At 47.2% G+C, this 19,725-nt stretch overlaps 1 protein-coding gene across 1 annotated transcript; it reads right to left on the bottom strand.

The window, feature by feature from the left end:
* Positions 1-269: 269 nt before the first annotated feature.
* On the bottom strand, positions 270-17,456 carry TNFRSF12A (TNF receptor superfamily member 12A). The gene is made up of 5 exons (XM_069982279.1): positions 16,784-17,456; positions 5,481-5,582; positions 3,572-3,709; positions 2,154-2,208; positions 270-692 (listed from the first exon to the last, which is right to left on the bottom strand). Exons 1-4 carry the CDS (start codon positions 16,854-16,856, stop codon positions 2,156-2,158), a joined length of 366 nt encoding a protein of 121 aa, XP_069838380.1. The 5' UTR covers positions 16,857-17,456; the 3' UTR covers positions 270-692; positions 2,154-2,155.
* Between the last annotated feature and the right edge of the window lie 2,269 nt (positions 17,457-19,725).

Here is a 19,725-nt window from a genome sequence, read left to right as displayed (position 1 = left end):
GAGCCCAATAGGCTGGCGTTGTGATGCACGGACACGTTGGGTCCTCCAGAAGAAGGGACGCTCTTTGTCTTCTCATCCTTTGAGTATAACCAGCGTCTGTGTGTGCCTGCTTATCTAGGCTCCTGCAGCACTAGCAATGGCAGTGATCTATTTGCAGCAGCTGTTAAGTGAGGTGTTGCTGCTCTACCAGCCAGGGATGTGGGTCCCCCTAGTGGCTGTTATGTGTAGTGCGTGATACGCCGGACACAGATCACCAATAACTCACAGGCTGCAAAACAAAATCTCCACTTTATTTGCTCCTGACAAGGCACATGGGCGTCTCCTGATGGGCGGAGCTTAGAGTCACGGCTCCGGTGGAATGTGTCATGGGCGGGGGGGGGGGGGTCGTGATCCGGTGTGTGGCAGGCCGGGGGGGGGGGTGGGGGTGGGGGGCGGCACAGGAAGCGGGGTTAACCCCTTGCCTGCCAGAGCGGGAAGTGTCAGACACTGCTCAGCAATGAATCCAAATCGCTCCCGGCGAGAAAGGGTTAAAAAATAAGGTTCTGCGTCCAGCGCAGGCTATAATATATATATATACATACATATAGATACAGTATATACACCTCCTATACATATATATGTATATATACAGTGCACAGCAGCAGCAGCAGCTTCCTTCCTGGGGCCGAGAACGTCCGGCCGGGCGCGGGGATCTGCAGGAACAAGAGAGGAAAGCATTAGTGACATCACAGCCTCCGCAGAGCATCGCACAGCTTGTTGGAAGAATTCTGCAGAGCGTTGCACAGCTTGTTGGTAGATTTCTGCAGAGCTTCTCACTGATTACTGGTAGAATTCTGCAGAGCATCTCAGTAATTATTACAAGAATTCTGCAGAGTATGTCTGATTACTGTAAGAATTCTGCAGAGCATCTCTCTGATTGCTGGTAGAATTCTGCAGAGCATCTCTGTAATTATTACAAGAATTCTGCAGAGTATCTATTTAATTACTGGAAGAATTCTGCAGAGCATCTCTTTAATTACTGGAAGAATTCTGCAGAGCATCTCTGTAATTATTACAAGAATTCTGCAGAGTATCTCTTTAATTACTGGAAGAATTCTGCAGAGCATCTCTAATTACTGGAAGAATTCTGCAGAGCATCTCTCTGATTGCTGGTAGAATTTTGCAGAGCATCTCTAATTATTAGAAGAATTCTGCAGAGCATCTCTGTAATTATTACAAGAATTCTGCAGAGTATCTCTCTGATTAATGGAAGAATTCTGCAGAGTATCTGTCTGGTTGTTGGTAGAATTCTGCAGAGTATCTCTGATTGTTGGTAGAATTCTGCAGAGCATCTCTCTAATTATTAGAAGAATTCTGCAGGGACTCTCTCTGATTGCTGGTAGAATTCTGCAGAGCATCTCTCTAATTATTAGAAGAATTCTGCAGAGTATCTCTGATTACTGGAAGAATTCTGCAGAGCATCTCTCGGATTGCTGGTAGAATTCTGCAGAGCATCTCTGTAATTATTACAAGAATTCTGCAGAGCATTGCTAATTATTACAAGAATTCTGCAGAGTATCTCTGTAATTATTACAAGAATTCTGCAGAGTATCTCTGATTACTGGAAGAATTCTGCAGAGCATCTCTCGGATTGCTGGTAGAATTCTGCAGAGCATCTCTGTAATTATTACAAGAATTCTGCAGAGCATCTCTGTAATTATTACAAGAATTCTGCAGAGCATCTCTAATTATTACAAGAATTCTGCAGAGTATCTCTCTGATTACTGAAAGAATCCTGCAGAGTATCTGTCTGGTTGTTGGTAGAATTCTGCAGAGTATCTCTCTGACTACTGGAAGAATTCTGCAGAACATCTCACCAATCATTGGTAGAATTCTGCAGAGCATCTCTCAAATTATTAGAAGAATTCTGCAGAGTATCCCTCTGATTACTGGAAGAATTTTTCGGAGTATCTGTCTGATTACTGGAAGAATTCTGCAGAGTATCTGTCTGGTTGTTGGTAGAATTCTGCAGATTATCTCTGATTATGAGAAGAATTCTGCAGGGTATCTCTATAATATTTAACAATGCTGCTAAGCTGACTTATACCTGCAGAGCATTGCACATTTTGAGACATGTAATACATATACTGCTGGGTCTGTGCAGAGCATCTCACCTTCAGTGTATCAGAAGTGCTTCTGCAGAGTGGGCTCCGGTTTCCTCTATGGGGGCTGTGAAGAAAACAGAAGAATATGTGAGAAAGCAGAATGTGGTGTCTGAGAAGCCGCCACTAGGGGGAGCTCACTGCATACAGCGAATGGCTGGAGGTCACTGATCCCACAGGATGCACTGAGCTCCCCCTAGTGGTGACTACAGGCAGAAGGTTGTCATGAAAGATACTGTCTGCTGTATCTAAGCCTATCATCTGTGATACCGTCTGCTGAGCTGCTGTATCTAAACATATTGTGTATAACTGTCTGCTGAGCCGCTGTATCTAAGCCTATCATCTGTGATACCGTCTGCTGAGCCGCTGTATCTAAGCATATTGTGTATAACTGTCTGCTAAGCTGCTATATCTAAGCCTATCATCTTTGATACCGTCTGCTGAGCCGCTGTATCTAAGCCTATCATCTGTGATACCGTCTGTTGAGCTGCTGTATCTAAGCCTATCATCTGTGATACCGTCTGTTCAGCTGCTGTATCTAAGCCTATCATCTGTGATACCGTCTGCTGTGCTGCTGTATCTAAGCATATTGTGTATAACTGTCTGCTGAGCCGCTGTATCTAAGCCTATCATCTGTGATACCGTCTGTTGAGCTGCTGTATCTAAGCCTATCATCTGTGATACCGTCTGTTCAGCTGCTGTATCTAAGCCTATCATCTGTGATACCGTCTGTTGTGCTGCTGTATCTAAGCCTATCATCTGTGATACTGTCTGCTGTGCTGCTGTATCTAAGCCTATCATCTGTGATACCGTCTGCTGAGCTGCTGTATCTAAGCCTATTATCTGTGATACTGTCTGCTAAGCTGCTGTATCTAAGCCTATCATCTGTGATACTGTCTGCTGAGCTGCTGTATCTAAGCCTATCATCTGTGATACCGTCTGCTGGGCTGCTGTATCTAAGCCTATCATCTGTGATACTGTCTGCTAAGCTGCTGTATCTAAGCCTATCATCTGTGATACCGTCTGCTGAGCTGCTGTATCTAAGCCTATCATCTGTGATACCGTCTGCTGAGCTGCTGTATCTAAGCCTATCATCTGTGATACCGTCTGCTGAGCCGCTGTATCTAAGCATATTGTGTATTACTGTCTGCTGAGCCGCTGTATCTAAGCCTATCATCTTTGATACCGTCTGCTGAGCTGCTGTATCTAAGCCTATCATCTGTGATACCGTCTGCTGAGCTGCTGTATCTAAGCCTATCATCTGTGATACTGTCTGCTGAGCTGCTGTATCTAAGCCTATCATCTGTGATACCGTCTGTTGTATATTACTGTCTGCTGAGCCGCTGTATCTAACCCTTTCATGTTTGATACTGTCTTCTGAGCCATGTATCTAAGCCTATTGTGTATCTCCCAGCGCAGTCTTGACTCACTGGTGAACTTCTTCTTAGGTCGGCATCGCAGCAGGTAGACAGTGAGACCGAGGACCAGGGTGAGGAGACAGGCGGCCACTGCGGAGATACTGACAACCATCAGCCACGGGAAGTCACCCTGCTTGTCAGAGCTGTCACCTGAGGGGACGAGAGACAGAGGTCAGCAGAGGGGACGAGAGACAGAGGTCACAGGATCACAGCTGTCTCTCACTATTACTGCCAGCACTCTCACAGGATCACAGCTGTCTCTCACTATTACTGCCAGCACTCTGACAGGATCACAGCTGTCTCTCACTATTACTGCCAGCACTCTCACAGGATCACAGCTGTCTCTCACTATTACTGCCAGCACTCTCACAGGATCACAGCTGTCTCTCACTATTACTGCCAGCACTCTCACAGGTTCACAGCTGTCTCTCACTATTACTGCCAGCACTCTCACAGCTGTCTCTCACTATTACTGCCAGCACTCTCACAGTATCACAGCTGTCTCTCACTATTACTGCCAGCACTCTCACAGCATCACAGCTGTCTCTCACTATTACTATCATCACTCTCACAGTATCACAGCTGTCTCTCACTATTACTGCCAGCACTCTCACAGGATCACAGCTGTCTCTCACTATTACTGCCAGCACTCTCACAGGATCACAGCTGTCTCTCACTATTACTGCCAGCACTCTCACAGGATCACAGCTGTCTCTCACTATTACTGCCAGCACTCTCACAGGATCACAGCTGTCTCTCACTATTACTGCCAGCACTCTCACAGGATCACAGCTGTCTCTCACTATTACTGCCAGCACTCTCACAGGATCACAGCTGTCTCTCACTATTACTGCCAGCACTCTCACAGGATCACAGCTGTCTCTCACTATTACTGCCAGCACTCTCACAGGATCACAGCTGTCTCTCACTATTACTGCCAGCACTCTCACAGGATCACAGCTGTCTCTCACTATTACTGCCAGCACTCTCACAGGATCACAGCTGTCTCTCACTATTACTGCCAGCACTCTCACAGGATCACAGCTGTCTCTCACTATTACTGCCAGCACTCTCACAGGATCACAGCTGTCTCTCACTATTACTGCCAGCACTCTCACAGGATCACAGCTGTCTCTCACTATTACTGCCAGCACTCTCACAGGATCACAGCTGTCTCTCACTATTACTATCAGCACTCTGACCGTATCACAGCTGTCTCTTTATTACTGCCAGCACTCTCACAGGATCACAGCTGTCTCTCACTATTACTGCCAGCACTCTCACAGTATCACAGCTGTCTCTCACTATTACTGCCAGCACTCTCACAGTATCACAGCTGTCTCTCACTATTACTGCCAGCACTCTCACAGTATCACAGCTGTCTCTCACTATTACTATCATCACTCTCACAGTATCACAGCTGTCTCTCACTATTACTATCAGCACTCTGACCGTATCACAGCTGTCTCTTTATTACTGCCAGCACTCTCACAGGATCACAACTGTCTCTCACTATTACTGCCAGCACTCTCACAGGATCACAGCTGTCTCTCACTATTACTGCCAGCACTCTTGTAGTATCACACCTGTCTCTTCATTACTGCCAGCACTCTTGTAGTATCACACCTGTCTCTTCATTACTGCCAGCACTCTCACTGTTGTCTCTCACTATTACTATCAGCACTTTCTCAATATTATTGCCATTTCTCTGTATTACTGGCAGAGGTCTCGCAATATCACAGCTGTCTCTCAGTATTAGTCAGCACTCTCACAGTATCAGAGTCTTCTCTCCGTATTACTGTCTGCACTCTCGCAGTGTCACCTCTCAGTAATTCTGTCAGCACTCTCACAGCCGTCTCTCAGCACTCTCACAGCCGTCTCTCAGCACTCTCACAGTGTCATCTCTCGGACAGTCTCTTACATAGCTGGCAGAAGTCGTCCTTGCTGGTGGTGTCGCAGATCTTGCAGTCTTTACATTTGCCGAGGTCGTTGCTCCATTTCCATCCGTTAGGACATCCGGACTCTGCAGAGAAACATAATTATAGTGTGATTATATACCAGCTGTGACATCATCATAGTGTGATTATATACCAGCTGTGACATCATCATAGTGTGATTATATACCAGCTGTGACATCATCATAGTGTGATTATATACCAGCTGTGACATCATCATAGTGTGATTATATACCAGCTGTGACATCATCATAGTGTGATTATATACCAGCTGTGACATCATCATAGTGTGATTATATACCAGCTGTGACATCATCATAGTGTGATTATATACCAGCTGTGACATCATCATAGTGTGATTATATACCAGCTGTGACATCATCATAGTGTGATTATATACCAGCTGTGACATCATCATAGTGTGATTATATACCAGCTGTGACATCATCATAGTGTGATTATATACCAGCTGTGACATCATCATAGTGTGATTATATACCAGCTGTGACATCATCATAGTGTGATTATATACCAGCTGTGACATCATCATAGTGTGATTATATACCAGCTGTGACATCATCATAGTGTGATTATATACCAGCTGTGACATCATCATAGTGTGATTATATACCAGCTGTGACATCATCATAGTGTGATTATATACCAGCTGTGACATCATCATAGTGTGATTATATACCAGCTGTGACATCATCCTAGTGTGATTATATACCAGCTGTGACATCATCCTAGTGTGATTATATACCAGCTGTGACATCATCCTAGTGTGATTATATACCAGCTGTGACATCATCCTAGTGTGATTATATACCAGCTGTGACATCATCCTAGTGTGATTATATACCAGCTGTGACATCATCCTAGTGTGATTATATACCAGCTGTGACATCATCCTAGTGTGATTATATACCAGCTGTGACATCATCCTAGTGTGATTATATACCAGCTGTGACATCATCCTAGTGTGATTATATACCAGCTGTGACATCATTATAGTGTGATTATATACCAGCATCATCTGTGCCTGCACACAGGGAGTTGGGGCCCACCTAGCAGCCATAGGGTTACAGCATGGGGGTCCTACATACACACAGTGATGTCACTGGACAGTGAGGGCTGATGATGTCATATATATATATACACGGTGATGTCACTGGACGGTGAGTGCTGATGATGTCATACATATATATATATATATATATATATATATATATATATATATATATATATATATATATATACACACGGTGATGTCACTGGGGGGTGAGTGCTGATGATATATATATATATATATATATATATATATACACACGGTGATGTCACTGGACGGTGAGTGCTGATGATGTCATATATATATATATATACACACGGTGATGTCAGTGGACGGTGAGGGCTGATGATGTCATATATATATACACACACGGTGATGTCAGTGGACGGTGAGGGCTGATGATGTCATATATATATATATATACACACGGTGATGTCAGTGGACGGTGAGGGCTGATGATGTCATATATATATATATACACACGGTGATGTCAGTGGACGGTGAGGGCTGATGATGTCATGTATATATATATATATACACGGTGATGTCAGTGGACGGTGAGGGCTGATGATGTCATATATATATATATACACACGGTGATGTCAGTGGACGGTGAGGGCTGATGATGTCATATATATATATATATATACACGGTGATGTGACTGGACGGTGAGTGCTGATGATGTCATATATATATATATATATATATACACGGTGATGTGACTGGACGGTGAGTGCTGATGATGTCATATATATATATATATATATATATATATATATACACATGGTGATGTCAGTGGACGGTGAGGGCTGATGATGTCATATATATATACACACGGTGATGTCAGTGGACGGTGAGGGCTGATGATGTCACAGGACACAGATGCTGCCGGGTTATATATAGTGTGTGCGCTGGCTCAGCAGTCCTCGGCCGTTATCTTATCCGTCCTGAGAGGGGGGGGGGGGTAAGACCATGTGACCCCCCCCCATCCAGAAACCCCGCACCCCTAGACCATACACATAGTATATAGGAGAGCAGCCTGTGTGGCCCCCAGCTCCCACACACTCACATACCAGGCGGAGGTGACTCATGGGGGGAGTGAGGACTCCCGCCGCCCCCAACACTGACTCACACAGGTTCATACTGAGCCGCTGAGGTCACCGACTAAACTGGGACAACACTGGGGGGAGAGGGAAGGGGAAGCATGGAGGGAGCCCCTACAGTGCCCGGAGCCACACTCCACTCCACACACTACACTCACACCCCACACACACTACACTCACACCCCACACACACTACACTCACACCCCACACACACTACACTCACACCCCACACACACTACACTCACACTCCACATACTACACTCACACTCCACATACTACACTCACACTCCACTCACCTCACACTCCACTCACCTCACACACCACTCACCTCACACACCACTCACACCCCATATACTACACTCCACATACTACACTCACACCCCATATACTACACTCCACTCACACCCCATATACTACACTCTACATACTACACTCACACTACACACCACATACTAAACTCATACTCCACTCACACACCACATACTACACTCACACTCCACTCACACTCCACTCACACCCCATATACTACACTCCACATACTACACTCACACTCCACATACTACACTCACACTACACTCACACCCCATATACTACACTCCACATACTACACTCACACACCACTCACACCCCATATACTACAATCACACCCCATATACTACACTCACACTACACTCACACACCACTCACACCCCATATACTACACTCCACTCACACCCCACATACTACACTCACACTCCACATACTGCACTCATACCCCACATACTGTATTCACACTCTACTCACTCCACACCCACACTCCACATACTACACTCAAACCCCACATACTACACTCACACTCCACTTACTGTATTCACACTCTACACTCACACTCCACTCACATCCCACATACTACACACACTCCACATACTGCACTCACACTCCACATACTCTACACTCACACTCTACACTCACATCCCACATACTGCACTCACATCCCATACTGCACTCACACTCTACTCACTCTACACTCACACTCCACATACTACACTCACACTCCACACACTACACTCACATCCCACATACTGCACTCACATCCCATACTGCACTCACACTCACACTCCACATACTACACTCACACTCCACATACTACACTCACACTCCACATACTACACTCACACTCCACATACTACACTCACACTCCACATACTACACTCACACTCCACATACTACACTCACACTCCACATACTACACTCACACTCCACATACTACACTCACACTCCACATACTACACTCACACTCCACATACTACACTCACACTCCACATACTACACTCACACTCCACATACTACACTCACACTCCACATACTACACTCACACTCCACATACTACACTCACACTCCACATACTACACTCACACTCCACATACTACACTCACACTCCACATACTACACTCACACTCCACATACTACACTCACACTCCACATACTACACTCACACTCCACATACTACACTCACACTCCACATACTACACTCACACTCCACATACTACACTCACACTCCATATACTACACTCACACTCCATATACTACACTCACATCCCACATACTGCACTCACACTCCACATACTACACTCACACCCCACATACTATACTCACACTACACTCACACCCCACATACTGCATTCATGCTCCACATACTACACTCACACCCCACATACTACACTCACAACCCACATACTACATGCACACTCCACATACTACACTCACACTCCACATACTGTATTCACACTTTACTCACTCTACACTCATACTCCACATACTGCACTCACACTCCACTCCACATACAACACTCAGACTCTTCATACTACACTCACACTCCACATACTACACTCACACTCCACATACTACACTCACACTTTACTCACTCTACACTCATACTCCACATACTGCACTCACACTCCACATACTACACAAACACTCCACATAATACACTTACACTACACTCACACTCCACGCCCTACACTTCACATACTATACTTACACTACTACACACACTCTACATAGTACACTCCACATACTACACTCACACTTCACATACTATCACACTTCATTCATACTACATTCATACTCATTATACTATACTCACATTTCACATACTGCACTCATACTCCACATACTCCACTCAGGGCACTATTACACGGAACGATAATCGGCTGAATCGGCCCAATTCGGCCGATAATCGTTCCGTGTAATAAAGACAATGATCGGCCGATGATCGTTGCCATCGGCTGATCATTGATATAGGTTAGAACCTATAATTGTCGGGCGCTGACCGCGCACCGCTGCGTGGATAGGTAAAGTATACTGTTTAAGCAAGGTCTGCAAGGACATCGGTAATGATGTCCATGCAGCCCTTATTTAACGATTATCGGGCCGCGTAATAGGCCCAGTAAACGAGCGACGATCTAGCAAATCGGCGCTCGTTTACAGTTGTTATCGGGCCCCTATCGGCCCGTCTAATAGTACCCTTACACTCACACTCCACTCACGCCCCACATACTACACTCACTCTCCTAATGCAATACTTATATTCTTCATACGGCACAGTCAGCTTCACAGCAGCAATCACTATTCTACTATTACACCATATTGCATACTGTACAGTCACCTCCAGAGCTGCACTCACTATTCTGCTATTACACCATATCTCATATTACAATCACCTTCAGAGCTGCACTCACTATTCTGCTATTACACTATATTGCATACTGTACAGTCACCTCCAGAGCTGCACTCACTATTCTGCTATTACACCATATCTCATATTACAATCACCTCCAGAGCTGCACTCACTATTCTGCTATTACACCATATCTTATATTACAGTCACCTTCAGAGCTGCACTCACTATTCTGCTATTACACTATATTGCATACATTACAATCACCTTCAGAGCTGCACTCACTATTCTGCTATTACACCATATGTCATATTACAATCACCTCCAGAGCTGCACTCACTATTCTGCTATTACACCATATCTTATATTACAGTCACCTCCAGAGCTGCACTCACTATTCTGCTATTACACCATATCTTATATTACAGTCACCTCCAGAGCTGCACTCACTATTCTGCTATTACACCATATCTCATATTACAGTCACCTCCAGAGCTGCACTCACTATTCTGCTATTACACCATATCTTATATTACAGTCACCTCCAGAGCTGCACTCACTATTCTGCTATTACACCATATCTTATATTACAGTCACCTCCAGAGCTGCACTCACTATTCTGCTATTACACCATATCTCATATTACAGTCACCTCCAGAGCTGCACTCACTATTCTGCTATTACACCATATCTTATATTACAGTCACCTCCAGAGCTGCACTCACTATTCTGCTATTACACCATATCTTATATTACAGTCACCTCCAGAGCTGCACTCACTATTCTGCTATTACACCATTTCTCATATTACAGTCACCTCCAGAGCTGCACTCACTATTCTGCGGCCACGCTCTGCTGTATACACATGTGACACTGTCGCAGTGTGCGTGGTGTGGTCATGGTGTAGCAGAGAGGAGTCAGGGTGAGGGGTGAATGTACAGAACAGAAAAAGTTTGTTTATGATGCTAAATAAAGACTAGAAAACCCGAGACGTCCCCGGGGCCCGGCCAGTCTGCAGGAAAGTCCAGAGAGGAGGGGCCTGCGCCTTTAAGACTCTATTAAAAGTAACATTCCTTTATGTAGACATCATACTGTCCCAGCCAATCAGGAGAGGAGGGGGCGGGGCTACCACCAGCATGTGAACTGCTCCATTCATAAAATATGCTGCAGACCTTCTCCCCCCCGTACTTCCCACTGCAGAGCATCTCACCATCCTATAGTGTTGCATAGGACTGCAGGTCCCATCTACTACATTATCTGTGCTGTTACATAGGACTGCAGGTCCCATCTACTACATTATCTGTACTCAGAGATATCACTGTTATCTGTGGTGTTACATAGGACTGCAGGTGACAGCTACTACATTATCTGTACTCAGATATCACTGTATTATCTGTCGTGTTACATAGGACTGCAGGTGACTACTACATTATCTGTACTTAGAGATATCCCTGTGTTATCTGTGCTGTTACATAGGACTGCGGGTGACATATACTACATTATCTGTACTCAGAGATATCACTGTGTTATCTGTGGTGTTACATAGGACTGCAGGTGACTACTACATTATCTGTACTCATAGATATCACTGTGTTATCTGTGCTGTTACATAGGACTGCAGGTGACTACTACATTATCTGTACTCAGAGATATCACTGTTATCTGTGCTGTTACATAGGACTGCAGGTGACAGCTACTATGTTATCTGTACTGAGAGATATCACTGTGTTATCTGTGCTGTTACATAGGACTGCAGGTGACTACTACATTATCTGTGCTGTTACATAGGACTGCAGGTGACAGCTACTATGTTATCTGTACTGAGAGATATCACTGTGTTATCTGTGGTGTTACATAGGACTGCAGGTGACTACTACATTATCTGTGCTGTTACATAGGACTGCAGGTGACTACTACATTATCTGTACTCAGAGATATCACTGTGTTATCTGTGCTGTTACATAGGACTGCAAGTGACTACTACATTATCTGTACTCAGAGATACCACTGTGTTATCTGTGCTGTTACATAGGACTGCAGGTGACATCTAATACATTATCTGTACTCAGAGATATCACTGTGTTATCTGTGCTGTTACATAGGACTGCAGGTCACAGCTACTATGTTATCTGTGGGATTACATAGGACTGCAGGGGACATCTACATTATCTGTACTCAGAGATATCACTGTGTTATCTGTGGTGTTACATAGGACTGCAGGTGACATCTAATACATTATCTGTACTCAGAGATATCACTGTGTTATCTGTGCTGTTACATAGGACTGCAGGTCACAGCTACTATGTTATCTGTGGGATTACATAGGACTGCAGGGGACATCTACATTATCTGTACTCAGAGATATCACTGTGTTATCTGTGCTGTTACATAGGACTGCAGGTGACATCTACTACATTATCTGTACTCAGAGATATCACTGTGTTATCTGTGGTGTTACATAGGACTGCAGGTGACTACTACATTATCTGTACTCAGAGATATCACTGTTATCTGTGCTGTTACATAGGACTGCAGGTGACTACTACATTACCTGTACTCAGAGATATCACTGTTTTATCTGTGCTGTTACATAGGACTGCAGGGGACATCTACATTATCTATACTCAGAGATATCACTGTGTTATCTGTGCTGTTACATAGGACTGCAAGTGACTACTACATTATCTGTACTCAGAGATACCACTGTGTTATCTGTGGTGTTACATAGGACTGCAGGTGACATCTAATACATTATCTGTACTCAGAGATATCACTGTGTTATCTGTGCTGTTACATAGGACTGCAGGTCACAGCTACTATGTTATCTGTGGAATTACATAGGACTGCAGGGGACATCTACATTATCTATACTCAGAGATATTACTGTGTTATCTGTGCTGTTACATAGGACTGCAGGTGACTACTACATTATCTGTACTCAGAGATATCACTGTGTTATCTGTGCTGTTACATAGGACTGCAGGTGACATCTACTACATTATCTGTACTCAGAGATATCACTGTTATCTGTGGTGTTACATAGGACTGCAGGTGACTACTACATTATCTGTACTCAGAGATATCACTGTTATCTGTGGTGTTACATAGGACTGCAGGTGACTACTACATTATCTGTACTCAGAGATATCACTGTGTTATCTGTGGTGTTACATAGGACTGCAGGTGACTACTACATTATCTGTACTCAGAGATATCACTGTGTTATCTGTGGTGTTACATAGGACTGCAGGTGACTACTACATTATCTGTACTCAGAGATATCACTGTTATCTGTGGTGTTACATAGGACTGCAGGTGACTACTACATTATCTGTACTCAGAGATATCACTGTGTTATCTGTGCTGTTACATAGGACTGCAGGTGACTACTACATTATCTGTACTCAGAGATATCACTGTGTTATCTGTGCTGTTACATAGGACTGCAGGTGACTACTACATTATCTGTACTCAGAGATATCACTGTGTTATCTGTGCTGTTACATAGGACTGCAGGTGACATCTACTACATTATCTGTACTCAGAGATATCACTGTTATCTGTGGTGTTACATAGGACTGCAGGTGACTACTACATTATCTGTACTCAGAGATATCACTGTTATCTGTGGTGTTACATAGGACTGCAGGTGACTACTACATTATCTGTACTCAGAGATATCACTGTTATCTGTGGTGTTACATAGGACTGCAGGTGACTACTACATTATCTGTACTCAGAGATATCACTGTGTTATCTGTGCTGTTACATAGGACTGCAGGTGACTACTACATTATCTGTACTCAGAGATATCACTGTGTTATCTGTGCTGTTACATAGGACTGCAGGTGACTACTACATTATCTGTACTCAGAGAGATATCACTGTGTTATCTGTGGTGTTACATAGGACTGCAGGTGACATCTATTACATTATCTGTACTCAGAGATATCACTGTGTTATCTGTGCTGTTACATAGGACTGCAGGTGACTACTACATTATCTGTACTCAGAGATATCACTGTGTTATCTGTGCTGTTACATAGGACTGCAGGTGACTACTACATTATCTGTACTCAGAGATATCACTGTGTTATCTGTGCTGTTACATAGGACTGCAGGTGACTACTGTGTCGGTAATTATAAGCACATGTGTCTCCCCTCAGTATATGAAGTAGCAGCTCGCTCCACCCTTCCCTATGCCCCCCCTCCGGACTTGCCCCCTGCCCCCCCCTGACCTGCCCCCATATGCAGCAGAGCCGGGTTACGCGCTGTCCCTGACGTCACTCGGATTGCGACATGCTGCACTTTCCCGGTGTGATATTTGGTGGCAGTTTCCTGGTTGCGGTGACTGGAGCTGTGTACACATAACGGCACCGGCCGCACCCCCTCTGCTGGGAGCGGGATTAGATTGTCAGCTCTGCGGCTGCAGGACCCCCCCCCCCCCCCCCCCATCATTATACAGGTGATAGGTGATCTTACTGCCTCCATACTGCCCCTTCTTTGCCCCTATAGTAGACCCCCACCATAGCCCCTATAGTAGACCCCCACCATAGCCCCTATAGTAGACCCCTCCATCATTGCCCCTATAGTAGACCCCCCCACCATAGCCCCTATAGTAGACCCCCCCACCATAGCCCCTATAGTAGACCCCCCCACCATAGCCCCTATAGTAGACCCCCCCACCATAGCCCCTATAGTAGACCCCCCACCATAGCCCCTATAGTAGACCCCCCACCATAGCCCCTATAGTAGACCCCCCACCATAGCCCCTATAGTAGACCCCCACCATAGCCCCTATAGTAGACCCCCACCATAGCCCCTATAGTAGACCCCCACCATAGCCCCTATAGTAGACCCCCACCATAGCCCCTATAGTAGACCCCCCCATCATAGCCCCTATAGTAGACCCCCACCATAGCCCCTATAGTAGACCCCCCACCATAGCCCCTATAGTAGACCCCCACCATAGCCCCTATAGTAGACCCCCCCATCATTGCCCCTATAGTAGACCCCCACCATAGCCCCTATAGTAGACCCCCACCATAGCCCCTATAGTAGACCCCCCACCATAGCCCCTATAGTAGACCCCTCACCATAGCCCCTATAGTAGACCCCCACCATAGCCCCTATAGTAGACCCCCACCATAGCCCCTATAGTAGACCCCCCACCATAGCCCCTATAGTAGACCCCCACCATAGCCCCTATAGTAGACCCCCCACCATAGCCCCTATAGTAGACCCCCACCATAGCCCCTATAGTAGACCCCCACCATAGCCCCTATAGTAGACCCCCCCACCATAGCCCCTATAGTAGACCCCTCCATCATTGCCCCTATAGTAGACCCCCCCACCATAGCCCCTATAGTAGACCCCCCCACCCTCGCCCCTATAGTAGACCCCCCACCATAGCCCCTATAGTAGACCCCCCACCATAGCCCCTATAGTAGACCCCCCACCATAGCCCCTATAGTAGACCCCCCCCATAGCCCCTATAGTAGACCCCCACCATAGCCCCTATAGTAGACCCCCACCATAGCCCCTATAGTAGACCCCCCCATCATAGCCCCTATAGTAGACCCCCACCATAGCCCCTATAGTAGACCCCCACCATAGCCCCTATAGTAGACCCCCCACCATAGCCCCTATAGTAGACCCCCACCATAGCCCCTATAGTAGACCCCCACCATAGCCCCTATAGTAGACCCCCCCACCATAGCCCCTATAGTAGACCCCTCCATCATTGCCCCTATAGTAGACCCCCCCACCATAGCCCCTATAGTAGACCCCCCCACCATAGCCCCTATAGTAGACCCCCCACCCTAGCCCCTATAGTAGACCCCCCACCATAGCCCCTATAGTAGACCCCCACCATAGCCCCTATAGTAGACCCCCACCATAGCCCCTATAGTAGACCCCCACCATAGCCCCTATAGTAGACCCCCCCATCATAGCCCCTATAGTAGACCCCCACCATAGCCCCTATAGTAGACCCCCACCATAGCCCCTATAGTAGACCCCCCACCATAGCCCCTATAGTAGACCCCCACCATAGCCCCTATAGTAGACCCCCCCATCATTGCCCCTATAGTAGACCCCCACCATAGCCCCTATAGTAGACCCCCACCATAGCCCCTATAGTAGACCCCCCACCATAGCCCCTATAGTAGACCCCTCACCATAGCCCCTATAGTAGACCCCCACCATAGCCCCTATAGTAGACCCCCACCATAGCCCCTATAGTAGACCCCCCACCATAGCCCCTATAGTAGACCCCCACCATAGCCCCTATAGTAGACCCCCCACCATAGCCCCTATAGTAGACCCCCACCATAGCCCCTATAGTAGACCCCCACCATAGCCCCTATAGTAGACCCCCACCATAGCCCCCTCTACACCCCTACTACAGACCCCCTATACCCCCCCAAGCTCTTACCTGTGGACTCTCCTGCGCTCATCCTCACCAGAAGCAGAAGCAGCAGGGGCTGCAGCACGGTGCGCACTCTCATCCTCTCTGCTGCCGGCTCTTCTCTGTGGCCCCCTGTGCCGGTACCGGTGCTCCTCGCTCCGCCGCTGCCACGTGTAGAGATGGGTGACCGATCACCGGCGCTCTCTCCCTCTCCTCATTCCCTGACTTTCCTCCTAGGAATGAATGAGTCACTTTCCTAAGTCCTGGCAGAGACTGCTGAGCTGTCTGACTGTCTCTGGCTGTCTGGGGGAAGGAGTGAGTCACTGCCAGACCTCCCCGTCTCTTTATCCCTATGTCTCTTTATCCCTCTGTCTCTTTCCCCCACTTTCTGTCTCTTTCCCCCACTTTCTGTCTCTTTATCCCTATGTCTCTTTATCCCTCTGTCTCTTTATCCCTCTGTCTCTTTATCCCTCTGTCTCTTTATCCCACTTGCTGTCTCTTTCTCCCGGTCTCTCTTCTTCTCTGTAGTCTCTTCTCCTGCAGTCTCTGCGGTCTCTGCTCTCTCCCTGTCCTCCCTCTGACTGTCTCCCTGTACAGGAATGAATGACTCAGTCTCGTATCCTGAATCCATAAGCTTTAGGTCTGTCCCATTTCCTTCATCCACCCCCAGAGCAGTGACGGTGAGAAGAGGAGGAGGAGGAGGAGAGAATGGAGGGGGGGCTGAGGAATGAGGAAAGGGAGGAGAGAGGGAAGAGACTGCAGACAGGAGAGACAGCAGAGAGGGAAGAGAGGGAAGAGACTGCAGACAGGAGAGAGGGAAGAGACTGCAGAGAGGGAAGAGACTGCAGACAGGAGAGAGGGAAGAGACTGCAGACAGGAGAGACAGCAGAGAGGGGAGAGAGGGAAGAGACTGCAGAGAGGGAAGAGACTGCAGACAGGAGAGACAGCAGAGAGGGGAGAGAGGGAAGAGACTGCAGACAGGAGAGAGGGAAGAGACTGCAAGGGGGGAGGGAAGAGAAAGAAGACAGGAGGAAAGTAACGGCAGGAGAGAGGGAAGAGACAATAAGGAGGAAGAAACGGCACAATAATAATAATAATAATAATAATAATGTTATTTAACAGAAAATTCCTGAAGAAAGTGTGAGGAAGGGCAGAAGAGAGTGTGAGGAAGGGCAGAAGAGAGTGTGAGGAAGGGCAGAAGAGAGTGTGAGGAAGGGCAGAAGAGAGTGTGAGGAAGGGCAGAAGAGAGTGTGAGGAAGGGCAGGAGAGAGTGTGAGGAAGGGCAGAAGAGAGTGTGAGGAAGGGCAGGAGAGAGTGTGAGGAAGGGCAGAAGAGAGTGTGAGGAAGGGCAGAAGAGAGTGTGAGGAAGGGCAGGAGAGAGTGTGAGGAAGGGCAGGAGAGAGTGTGAGGAAGGGCAGAAGAGAGTGTGAGGAAGGGCAGAAGAGAGTGTGAGGAAGGGCAGAAGAGAGTGTGAGGAAGGGCAGGAGAGAGTGTGAGGTAAGACAGGAGAAAATGGGAGGAAGGGCAGGAGAGAGTGTGAGGTAAGACAGGAGAAAATGGGAGGAAGGGCAGGAGAGAGTGTGAGGTAAGACAGGAGAAAATGGGAAGAAGGGCAGGAGAGAGTGTGAGGAAGGACAGGAGAGAGTTTGAGGATGGGCAGAAGAGAGTGTGAGGAAGGACAGAAAAGAGTGTGAGGAAGGGCAGGAGAGAGTGAGGAAGGGCAGAAGAGAGTGTGAGGGAAGACAGGAGAGAGTGTGAGGAAGGGCAGGAGACAAAGTGAGAATGGGCAGGAGAGAGTGTGAGGAAGGGCAGAAGAGAGTGAGGAAGGGCAGGAGAGAGTGTGAGGAAGGGCATGAGAGTGTGAGGAAGGATGAGAGAGTGAGGTAAGACAAGACAGAATTTGAGGAAGGGAAGGAGAGAGTGTGAGGAAGGGCAGCAGGGAGTGTGAGGGAGGGCAGGAGAAAATGTGAGGAAGGGCAGGAGGGAGTGTGAGGTAAGACGGGAGAGAATGTGAGGAAGGGCAAGAGAGAGTGTGAGGGAGGGCAGGAGAGATTGTGAGGGAGGGCAGGAGAGAGTGTGAGGTAAGACAGGAGAGAGTGTGAGAAAGGGCAGGAGAGAGTGTGAGGGAGGGCAGGAGGGAGTGTGAGGGAGGGCAGGAGAGAGTGTGAGGGAAGGCAGGAGAGAGTGTGAGAAAGGGCAGGAGAGAGTGTGAGGAAGGACAGGAGAGAGTGTGATGGAGGGCAGAAGAGAGTGTGAGGTATGACGAGAAAATTTAAGAAAGGGCAGTAGAGAGTGTGAGGAAAGGCAGAAGAAAAATTGAGAGATAGAGGACAGGATACAGTGCGAGGAAGAGCAGGAGAGTGAGGGAGGAACGCAGAGAGTGTGAGGAGGAGCAGGAGAGAGTGTGAGGTAGGACAGGAGAGAGTGTGAGGATGGGCAGAAGTAAATGTGAGGAAAGGCAGGAGAGAGTGTGAGGCAAGACAGGAGAGAGTGTGAGGAAGGGCAAGAGGGAGTGTGAGGGAGGGCAGGAGGGAGTGTGAGGAAGGGCAGGAGGGAGTGTGAGTGAGGGCAGGAGAGAGTGTGAGGAAGGGCAGGAGAGAGTGTGAGGAACGGCAGGAGAGAGTGTGAGGAAGGGCAGGAGAGAGTGTGAGGTAAGACAGGAGAGAGTGTGAGGAGGGGCAGGAGAGAGTGTGAGGAAGGGCAGGAGAGAGTGTGAGGTAAGACAGGAGAGAGTGTGAGGGAGGGCAGGAGAGAGTGTGAGGTAAGACAGGAGAGAGTGTGAGGTAAGACAGGAGAGAGTATGAGGAAGGGCAGGAGAGAGTGTGAGGTAAGACAGGAGAGAGTGTGAGGGAGGGCAGGAGAGAGTGTGAGGAAGGACAGGAGAGAGTGTGAGGGAGGGCAGGAGAGAGTGTGAGGAGGGGCAGGAGAGAGTGTGAGGAAGGGCAGGAGGGAGTGTGAGGTAAGACAGG

Source organism: Dendropsophus ebraccatus, chromosome 9, assembly GCF_027789765.1.
Source record: "Dendropsophus ebraccatus isolate aDenEbr1 chromosome 9, aDenEbr1.pat, whole genome shotgun sequence".
Classification (NCBI taxonomy): domain Eukaryota; kingdom Metazoa; phylum Chordata; class Amphibia; order Anura; family Hylidae; genus Dendropsophus; species Dendropsophus ebraccatus.
The sequence above is the reverse complement of the archived record's forward strand: the minus strand, read 5'-3'. Positions and strand labels throughout refer to the sequence as shown.

Coding starts and splice junctions, on each gene's coding strand:
- TNFRSF12A (XM_069982279.1), bottom strand. CDS start 16,856: ATGAGAGTGCGCACCGTGCTGCAGCCCCTGCTGCTTCTGCTTCTGGTG. Junction 3,710..5,480: donor GGACGACTTCTGCCAGCTAT/GTAAGAGACTGT, acceptor TCGTCCCCTCAG/GTGACAGCTCTGACAAGCAG. Junction 2,209..3,571: donor ACCTAAGAAGAAGTTCACCA/GTGAGTCAAGAC, acceptor TTTTCTTCACAG/CCCCCATAGAGGAAACCGGA.